This window comes from Bison bison, unplaced genomic scaffold (genome assembly GCF_000754665.1).
Source record: "Bison bison bison isolate TAMUID 2011002044 unplaced genomic scaffold, Bison_UMD1.0 scf7180017864373, whole genome shotgun sequence".
NCBI lineage: Eukaryota > Metazoa > Chordata > Mammalia > Artiodactyla > Bovidae > Bison > Bison bison.
The window spans coordinates 3,854,597-3,865,758 of NW_011494945.1; the positions used below are offsets into that span (position 1 = coordinate 3,854,597).

At 40.8% G+C, this 11,162-nt stretch overlaps 1 protein-coding gene across 1 annotated transcript in view; it reads right to left on the minus strand.

Annotated features, from left to right (window-relative positions):
- Nucleotides 1-24: 24 nt before the first annotated feature.
- Nucleotides 25-11,162, minus strand: part of WISP3 (WNT1 inducible signaling pathway protein 3) — a 16,345-nt gene continuing 5,207 nt past the window's right edge. Inside the window, exons 2-5 of the mRNA XM_010856587.1 lie at nucleotides 9,473-9,770; nucleotides 5,059-5,301; nucleotides 1,433-1,626; nucleotides 25-324 (exon numbers count right to left, since the gene is read on the minus strand). Of these exons, the coding sequence (XP_010854889.1) occupies nucleotides 43-324; nucleotides 1,433-1,626; nucleotides 5,059-5,301; nucleotides 9,473-9,770 (1,017 nt within the window). The 3' untranslated portion in view covers nucleotides 25-42. The remainder of the gene's footprint in view (nucleotides 325-1,432; nucleotides 1,627-5,058; nucleotides 5,302-9,472; nucleotides 9,771-11,162) is intronic.

Consider the following 11,162-nt stretch of genomic DNA (forward strand, 5'->3'; position numbering starts at 1 on the left):
AATAACATGATTAACCTTAACTTTTCCTCTTTGTGCTTCATTTTATAGAATCTTGAGCTCAGAAAATATATCCTCTGGATCTCTGCAGTTTCTCTGACACACACAAGATGTAATCCACAGCATCTTCCATTTAAATGACCCTTCATTTGGGCAATCAAATTGAACAGTAATCATTTTAGACTTATTAGGCACACAGCATCTCTTATCCAAGCATATGCCACAGAAAGTGGGTCTGTAACTCTGAGTGCTTGCGCATGCAGAAAAGACAAATTTTTCAGCTTTGACAGGTTGGAAAGTAGGTTGGCACGTTTTTCCTTTGGGAATCTGAAAAGATATATAACATTAAGTGGTCACTCTTTAAACTTGATAACATTAAGCAGTCACTCTTTAAACTTGATTATAATAGTTCAGAAAAGTGATACTTCATAGAATAGAGACTATTATACATACACACAGAAAATAGTTGCATTTAGGGCATTAATAGTTGCATTTTATTAATATTAATATCTATTAATAGGGTGTTAATAGTTGCATTCAGTCATGTCCAGCCCTTTTTGACCTTAAAATTCCCTCCCACAAGAGGACTTTGAAAGTCCTCCCTGTGCATCCTCCATCCACTCCCCAGTGTTTTTTTCTTATCTGCCTTTTACTTAGTTCCACAATAAATGAAAATCTTTCTGTTTTGTTTAATGTCAAGGGCCAAGACTTAGAGAATTAGCTAACACAGTTTAAGTAAATGGATAGATGAATAAACATCTTAATCCCTTTGAAACTGTCAACTTTCTGATAGGGAATAACTTGGGGATAAGACTGGTTTTGTAGCATTTCTAAAAATTAGTCTCAAGACAGTCACCTTGCTTAGTTCCAGAAACAGGACCAGCTCTAGTTACACCAAGCAACCTTAGAGTGTGTATTATGACATTACAGTCCTTTGGGAAGCAGTAACTAAGCAAAGCATTCTGGAAATGGTATGGTTCCCTCTCCAAGCTGGTGATATATAACTTAAGATCAGAGCTGCTCTGCTGTTCATATGTTTGTTTTCATAATTACAGTGTAGCAACCAAAATCTTTTACTGATGGTTCTGATTCCACTACATAAAATTAATATAGGAAAAAGAATCTGAAAAAGATCTTCTCCTAAACAGTATACATGGTGGGGTACCACAACAAATCAGACTGATCGAGACCCGACTATTACGTTGTTAGAATATTCTAGAATCCACAGGTTAACATTTTCTCCCTGCTCGATGAAAATTTTTCCCACAAAGTGCAGTTAGTTAATATTTGCCTTCCTTCAAGATGGTTTGACTCTAGGAGTTTCATGAAGTGGTTTTATTAACAAATACCTCCAGAACACACACATACACATACTCACACTTTTCAAGAGTCTCAATATTGAATTATAATGCAGTTAAATATAATTAAACTTTACCTTTACTGTCTTTGATATATCACTGTCACAAGGCCGAATGTAACACAGTCTTTTCTCTTTTCTCATTTCACAGTTGCTGTTTTCATTGGTCACCCTGTTAGATATTCCCATCCCACATGTTCTGGAGCAAGGGGTCCACTTTGTTGCTTGCACAAGACATTTTCTTTTCCAAATCAGTGGGAGATTCCTATATGCTAAAATAGAGGAAGGGGAGTACATGTACTTAAATATGTATGTACTCATGCAGATAATTTTTAATCCTGACTTTTAAGCTAATAGTTTACAGATCTGAACTTTATATAATGTAACTCTGAATAAAATAAGCTGATGGTCTAATTAATTATTCTATTTTCCCTACTCCCCAAATTATCTTTTGACCAAATATTATAGTCCAGTAGCTTAGGAATAAAAATGCATTATCTTTGAGAAACTGGGTAAAATACCCATTTACTTCTTTCTGCTTAGCCCACCCCCTGAGTACTAAACAAGCATATACTTTGATGGACAGCCACCTTTTCTCTGCTTCTTGGCTTATGCTTGATGATATTTTCAACAGATGTTGAAACAGACATGAGTTGGATTAGGGAATTCAGGATATTAATCAGACAATGTGGTCTTATTAAATTTCATGGTTATATTAAAATCTAAAATACAAAAGTTAAATCTGAGAATTCAACTGTCAATGAGACCAGTTATTTTTTTCACCACTTAAAAATCTAGTCTTTAGAAGATTCTCTACACTAAATAATCATATACTAAGTCATGAAAAATGTGCCATCTATTTTATTCAGTTTAATTGTTAAATTCCCTGTGGTATCAGGCCTAACCTTTCCATTGTCTAGACATTGCCTGCCACTTCAGAATGAATGGAAAGCATTTCCTTCAGGTTAATATACATCCTAAAGTGGGTGCTTCCGAAGTAAGGTAGAGATTTGAGTCTGCAGTTGAACACAGCAAAATGCTGGCTACGTTACTTTAAAATGTCAATTTAAAAAGGACTGCTCCCCATGCCTTCTTGATAGGAAATATCAGTCACTTGGAAGTATATGCTGTCTTTGAATACACTGATACTTTGATACTTTGTCAGTTTTATTACAGTAGGATCTTGCAACTGCACACAGAACTGAGGGAGAGGAAGCAGAAAAATGGAGATACCTGGAAGGCAGGCAGCAGTTTAAAGGCATCAGCGCAGGAAGCAGGGTAAAAGCCTGGCGCATCTGCAATAAATAAAGGCAGCTTAGATTGTCGTGTTACCAGTAATCCCCCTCAGAGTTAAGCCAAGAGCTGCAGTTCAGGAAATGTGCTTAGCATCCATTTAAGGGCAAGAAAACTGGAAGAAATTGTAAAAGTTTAGTGTCTAATGAGCAGTGAGTAAAGCATAGAGGCATCAAGTCATTGCATGCTTCCTGCTGTCCAAGTAAAAGCTAGATTCCAACCGTGGACTCTGGAATTAACTAAGTTACTAGACAAATACATCTTAAAGTATGTGTGTGTCCTTGTGCTTCACTTTAAAAGCCAAGCTTGTTTGGGCCCGTAAGTACAGTTTTAAAGGTAAGCAAGAGATATTAAACTGAACGTATACTTCCTCTGAAACAAATTTAGGTCTTTATTATTAATAATATATATATTAATTATATATATATATTAATAAACAGAGAGCACTTGGGAGAGTCTAATTTTTTGTAGCAAAGCACTAACCACTAAGAATGACCATCTGATGTGTCCTCCACCAGGTTCCAAGTGAATCCACTGAAGCCACTCTAACTTTACAAATGAGACCAATTTGACTTTGATCCAAAGGCCTTTCAGTTCAGTTCAGTCGCTCAGTCGTGTCCGACTCTGCGACCCCATGAATCACAGCACGCCAGGCCTCCCTGTCCATCACCAACTCCCGGAGTTCACTCAAACTCACGTCCATTGAGTTGGTGATGTCATCCAGCTATCTCATCCTCTGTCATCCCCTTCTTCTGCCCCCAATCCCTCCCAGCATCAGAGTCTTTTCCAATGACCTGGGGACAACTGCTGCTCTAAGTTGGTCTCATCAGGGAGGTTCACAAATGGGTCCTAAAAACTTGTCACACAGATTCAATGCAGAAAATCAACTGATCTTGTCTATTTGGAAAAAAGAATTTGGCTTATAATTTTAAAAAGTTTTACAGCATTAGTAGTATCAGGCTGTTAGCTGAAAGCCACATATGGTAAATGCCTATTTGCCATAGCCTGTTAAATTTTTTTTGAATTAACAGTCATAATTGGAATCCCAGAGGATGTTCCCCCTTTAAAGACTAGGTTTTAAAGATCTAAAACTTATTTCTCTGATTGTGGTTGCTTATATTAACTATTCCCATAACACAAGTGAATTTAGGAGTCTTTAGCATATATAAATACTCCATATTTCCATGGCACCTTTCATTTACTAAGCTTTAAGTTTCAAGAAAAAGCCAGTCTTGATTTCTGGATGAAAACGGATGTGAATAATAACAGGCATGAGTTTTGCCCCCTTTTGAGTCCTTCACCTGTGCTTCAGCTGCTGGCAATTTTGAAAACTCTGTCCCCCCAAAAACCCCAGCACCTAAATAAGGTGCTAACTCAGAGCAGACCAAATACAAGGGTCACGAATACAGTGACACCAACTATAAATGGCCAGGTGCTCCAGCTGAGTAATGCAAAATCTCACTATAAGTTTCTGACTCCTCACATACCTGGGCAACCTACTTAAAGATGCCTGTATGCACATTTATTTAGAGGCTGGTGATTATTAAGCTTCACTTTCAGAGTGAAGGAAAGGGTAATTTTATCTATTTTTAGAAATATTTACAAATTCAACACATAGCCTCTAATATTTTTAATCAGTAGCCTTTCATTTCTGCTTTTACCATACAGAAGAGTTGTATTGGAACTGGATAGTTCATACTTCTTGCCCATAATAATACAAATGAAAGTTTTTCCAGGCTAGGGTACATGTCAACAATATTCGGTCAGTTTTCCTATGCATGAGCATGCTAAGTCACTTCAGTTGTGTCCAATTCTTTGCAACCCTATGGACTATAGTCTGTCAGGCTCCTCTGTCTGTGGGATTCTTCAGGGAAGAATACTGGAGTGAGTTGCCATGCCCTCCACCAGGGGATCTTCCTGATCCAGGGATTGAACCCACATCTCTTAACATCTCCTGTACTGGCAGGCGAGTTCTTTACCACTAGCACCATCTGGGAAGCCCTGAGAGGTTAAATGGAAATAAGTAGAGGTAGTAATTTAGAAGAATTTCCTGACCTAGTAGAAAACTGGAATAGTTTGGGAGTTCTCTAGTGGTTAAGATTCAGTACTCTCACTGCCATGGCCTGGGTTCAATTCCTGGTTGGGGAACTGAGATCCTTCCTGCAAAGCCACCTGACCAAAACAAAAAAAAAAAAAAAAAGGAAAAAAATCTAAAACACTATAAAATTCCCTTTCCAGATACTTAAAGCATACCTGCCTGAGGCAAAGACCAAGTACAATGGCACACTCAAACTAAATCTAACACTGACCACCCATCAGTTAAGTGCGTACTGAGTCCCTTGGTACATAAAAGGAACACGAAAGAAAACCAGGCAAGTCAGACGTGAGAACTAGTTCTACATAACCAGCACCTGGCATTGTTTTGTAGCTTGTTGAGAGCTGTTTCTGTGACGACCCCAGGCCACATTTTGACTGATCAGTCTTCTCTCCACCTTTAGCCCCAGAGCAGTGCCTCTTGGCCAGCTTTGGTATGAACAGAGGTGTGCATCCGATGGCCCCGCTGACACACAGGCAGCTGAACAGGGGACTGGGCTGAAACACCTGGCCATTCTGATAATGCACCCCGTTGAACTCACATCCCACAGCGATGAGATCTGAAAGGAGAAAAGAACAAAACTACCAAAGAACTGTAACTGCTTGTCCAGACCTCCAGCTGAAAACCCTAGAGCAAACTGCTCTCTCCTTTATGTAGTTCTCAATTTCCTTGGTCCCATCTGGAACCTCCTTCACAGAACATCTGTAAAAAGTGAACATGAGACATTTTCATTAGATTTGGAGATAATCCGCCCCAAGTGATCACCTTCAAAATTCAGACCCTGTTCTGCAGTAAAAAACAAACAAACAAACAAAAAAACACCACTATGAATACAGCACTGTGTGCGTGCTGCGTGCTAAGTCACTTCAGTCAGGTCCGATTCTGCAACCCCATGGACTGTAGCCCACCAGGTTCCTCTGTCCATGGGATTTCCCAGGCAAGAATACTGGAATGGGTTGCCGTTTCCTTTTCCAGGGGATCTTCCCAAACCAGGATCAAACATGCATCTCTTACATCTCCTGCATTGGCAGGCCAGTTGTTTACCACCAGTGCCATCTGGAAACCCCCATAATACAGCACTGGGATGAATACAGCACTGGGATGACTGTAAACCTCAGAGCTGAGCTGATGGCTGGTGAGACACATATCCCCAGATGTTCACTAATAGGCTGGGATATTGTCCTAGAAAGTTGGGGTAAGTGAATGGATGAAGAAATCATAATCTGTTTACAATACTGCACAGTAACTGATTTTGTTTTTAAGAGAACTGGAAGAAAATGTTCACTTCCTCTGAGGGGTATCTTGACGTGGATCAGCAGTTCTCACAAAGTGTGGTCCATCTAAAAGGGCAGTACCTGAGGCCCTTTCACAGAACTGGAAGGTCAAAACTTTTTCAGAGTACCAGACGTGACCAACTTTGTTCACTCAGTTGATATTTGCACCGAACGTGCAAAAGGAGTGGTGGCTCAAATGGCTGCTGGCACCTTAGAATGAGTCAGGCTGTACATGTTAGCCACTGTATTTTTCCTTGCCATGCATTTGTACATAAGTATACTTTTTTTAAAAAAGAGTTCTTAGTTTTACTAAGAATGTCTTTAACAACACAAATTTTATTAAATCTTAATGATCAAAACATCGTTTTAATATTCCATGTGAAAAAACAGGAAGTATGCATAGGGCTTTCCTGTGAATACTGTACCAAAGTACGATAGTTATCTGGAGGAGAAGCACCTAGGTTACCGTTTCAGTTGTGGGCCTAACTAGCCACATTTTTAGTGGTAATTTCCCCAGAAGAAGTGACTGAGCGACACATCATGGTTATTCAGACTTGGGTATTTGGCAGATATTTTCTTAAAAATCAACAAGGTGAGCCTATCACTTCAAGGAAAACAACTGACAGTACTTATCGCCAATGACAGAATTTAAGGCTGTCGAGCAAAAATCAGAATTCTGGAAAACTTATGTCCAACACTGAGATCTTCATAGCTAGCCAAGATGTAGGCTTTTCTGATGAGTTTGGCACTAAATAATGTGATTTAAAAAAGAAAAAAATCTCCATAAACCATTGTTCCAAACTGATATTTTCCAAATAACTAGTATATGCTATTGTTATAAAATTATGCATGAGGAAAAGCCCTGTTCCAAGTGGGTCTTTGACTAAACCAATGTATTTTAATGTCACAGAGTCTGATAAGTTCATCAACGTGGTTTCAGAGTCCACATGATTAGCAGTGATGCAGCTAATTTTTCGAAACTCCAGTTATAATATGAGAAAAATATAATTATTTGAAAAGTTAAAACATTCCTTCCTTTTCCAGCAATATATCTGTGTGAGGCTGGAATCCCTTCATATATTCCAATCTAAAACAACATATAGCAATATACTGAATGCAGAAGCAGATGTAAGACATTAGAGAGATTTGCAAAAATGTCAAACAATTCCACTTTCACTCGTCTCTAAATTTTTCTTTGTTTTTAAGGTAAGTTCTTTCACAAATAATATTATTTCTATTAATTTGCAATGGGCAAGTTATTTCATTTCAAATGAATTAGTAAATAGTTTTACATTTCTAACCCATTAAATGCCAAGAAATAATTGATAAACAGAACCTCTTTGGGTCCTTATTAATTTATAAGACTAAAGGGACCCTCAGACCAAAAAAAAAGGTTGAAAACCATTGTTCTGTATGATGAATCAGCACATTCTCTGTAAAGTTATATGGCCTTTATAGACTATTTGGTCTCTGTCGCAACTACTAGATGCTGCTACTATAAAGCAGCCACAGACTATATGTAACTGAACTGGCATGGTGCTTCTCTGATGAGACGTCATTTACAGAAACAGACTGTGGGCCAGATTTGGTCCCAGAGTCACAGTTTGTGACCCCAGTTATAGATCATCCCCACCCCCATTCTCATGGCTGTGCTCTGTAATGATACTCATCATACTGTACATGAAGTTACATTTTTGAGAATTTACTACATACCAGATATTGTGATACCAGATATTTGGGGTTTTGTGTCATCATTTCATTTGACCTTCCTAAGAACTCTATAAGATAGAAAGTACATACGATATAACTGAGCCACAGAGAGGTTAGGCAACTTGTCCAAGGTCACTCTGCAGACAGAGTTCAGAATCTGAACCCAGAGATAAATCAATATAATAAACCATGAAATTAAAAGATGCTTACTCCTTGGAAGGAAAGTTATGACCAACCTAGACAGCATATTCAAAAGCAGAGACATTACTTTGCCAACAAAGGTCCATCTAGTCAAGTCTATGGTTTTTCCAGTGCTCATGTATGGATGTGAGAGTTGGACTATAAAGAAAGCTGAGTGCTAAAGATTGGTGCTTTTGAACTGTCGTGTTGGAGAAGACTCTTGAGAGTCCCTTGGACGGCGAGGAGATCCAACCAGTCCATCCTAAAGGAGATCAGTTCTGGGTGTTCATTGGAAGGACTGATGCTGAAGCTGAAGCTCCAATACTTTGGCCACCTCATGTGAAGAGCTGACTCACTGGAAAAGACCCTGATGCTGGGAAAGACTGAGGGCAGGAGAAGAATGGGGACGACAGAGTATAAGATGGTTGGATGGCATCATCGACTCAATGGACATGGGTCTGGGTGGACTCCGGGAGTTGCTGATGGACAGGGAGGCCTGGCATGCTGCGGTTCATGGGGTCGCAAAGAGTCAGACACGCTGAGTGACTGAACTGAACTGACAGAGGCATCAGGCTCCTGAACTTGAATGATTCCACACATTCACCCCAGCTCCAGAGACGTGCCCTCACCCAACACTCACAACCTAACTTCTGCTAGTAATTAATCTTCCCACTTAGACTGCTCTACAGAGTAACCTAACAACTCAGTTGACGTGAATATTTCCCCTTCCCTTAGAAATTTTACTTTTTATTCCTAAATAAATCAGCATCCTCGATTATTGTCAAGGCATAGATTTAGATGGTCTAGAGCAGTCTCCCCAGGTGGCGTTAGTGGTTAAGAAACCGCCTGCCAATGCAGGGGACATAAGAAACACGGGTTTGATCCCTGCGTCCAGAAGGTCCTCTGGAGGACAGCATGACAACCCACTCCAGTATTCTTGCCTGGAGAATCCCAGTGGACAGAGGAGCCTGGCGAGCTACAGTCTAGAAGGTTGCAGAGAGTCAGACATGACTGAAGCAACTGAGCGCACTCCAGTCTCCAGAGCTAAGACCCTCCCTTCATAAAGCTGAGGGCCCAATTGAGATTTGGGGTGCCCCGCCCTCTTTCTTACAAATCTGCCTCAGTAAAAAGTACAGTAACTTGATGGTTAGTTCGGAAGGCTGAGATTAAAGCAGTATATCAATACTAGAGATATATCCTTACATATTAAGAAAGAATATTTTTCAAGTACACAAAAGGCTGAATTCAGATTGCATTTGATAGTATAACAAAAACTGTCCTTTTTGCCATTTTAATAAGTCAGACTGTTTATATAATTTCTCCTACTTTTATCACTAAAAGAACTTCAAGATCATTTCAATGCAATAAAACGGGTTTCTGAACGTGTGTGTAACATCTGCTCAGTTCAGATGTGTTCAATATGACAAGGCCAGTCTCACTGGTGCATGAAAACTAAGCCCCCCTCAGATTTAGTCAAATGAAGATGATTATTCCAATGTAAAAACTGCAGAAATAAGTCCTGTCTAGACTCAACATCTTCCAGCTGGTCCAGAAGGAAACACTTACATGCACACACTCCGGTCTCGTACCTAGGCCTGTCTGCTGAGTAGTCACAGTACAGCCCTTTGTGGGGGTCACAGAGGTCAGCTTCGTTGCAGGTGTCCCCTGGCTGCCTGGCACAGATTTTACAGCATCCACAGCCATCTCTCACCAGGCTCACTCCAGGAGGGCAGCTGGGCTTCCGACGGGGGCACTGACAGGGCCAGTGACAAAACTGCTTTCGATGGTGCCCTTCTGCCCCCTCTGCAGGACTTCCTTCAACTGCTGTGTCCGACAGCCCAGCATCCTGGGCCCTGCAGCAGAACTTCATTGGACAATAAAGGTGGTGTTAGAAATGGTTCCTCAAACCAATTTCAGAGGTTTTCTAGAAATAGATTTCACCCAAATTATTAATACTAGAATACAGCGTGGTAAGTTGTAATAATATCTATCAGTATTTGACATGATCGTGCATGCATGCTCAGTCACGTCAGACTCTTTGTGACCCCATGAACTGTGGCCCACCAGGCTCCTCAGTCCATGGGTCCATGCAATTTCCCAGGCAAGACTACTGGAGCAGGTTGCCATTTCCTTCTCCAGGGGATCTTCCCAACCCAGCAATCGAATCCGCATCGCCTGCTTTGATAGCAGCTTTCTTTGTCACTGAGCCACTGGAGAAGTCCGATTGACATGATCAGTCTCTCCTTAAACTTTTCTGCCCTCAGCTTCCAACACATGACTCTTTCTTACTCCTCCTTTCTCATCAATGGCTCCTTCTTAGTCTCTTCTTCTGGTTTTTTCTCATCTCTGAGCACTGGAGCTTCCTGTGGGTAAGTTCTCTAAAGCAGCATTCCTCATTGTATCTCATACCTCCACCCAGGCTTCTCTTCTGAGCGCAGGCTCAAACTGCCTACTTAAAAGATCTCCACTTAGACATGCAATAAGCATACCAAACTTCACAAGATCAGACACATCCTCCCAATTCTTCCCTCCAATCTGCTCTCCCTTATAAGGGAAAGAGAGAGGCAGATGCGTCAGAGAAGATGTGATGCTAGAACCAGAGAGAACGTGAGGCCGCTGCTGAAGGGAGGTCACGGGCCAAGGAATGCAGGCAGCTTATGAAAGCTAGAAAAGGCAAAGGACAGATTCCCTCTAGATGCCCCAGATGAAACACAGCCCTGCTTTGATTTTAGCTCTGATTTTAGACTACAGAGGCCAGAACTGCAAAAGAATAAATCTGCACTCTTTGAGCCTCTAAGATTGTAGTCATTTGTTTCAGTAGCAACAGGAAATTATGCACGCTATAGGAAAGTTATGACCAAGCTAGATAGCATATTCAAAAGCAGAGACATTACTTTGCCAACAAAGGTTCGTCTAGTCAAGGCTATGGTTTTTCCTGTGGTCATGTATGGATGTGAGAGTTGGACTGTGAAGAAGGCTGAGCGCCGAAGAATTGATGCTTTTGAACTGTGGTGTGGAGAAGACTCTTGAGAGTGCCTTGGACTGCAAGGAGATCCAACCAGTCCATTCTGAAGGAGATCAGCCCTGGGATTTCTTTGGAAGGAATGATGCTAAAGCTGAAACTCCAGTACTTTGGCCACCTCATGTGAAGAGTTGACTCATTGGAAAAGACTCTGATGCTGGGAGGGATTGGGGGCAAGAGGAGAAGGGGACGACAGAGGATGAGATGGCTGGATGGCATCACTGACTCGATGGA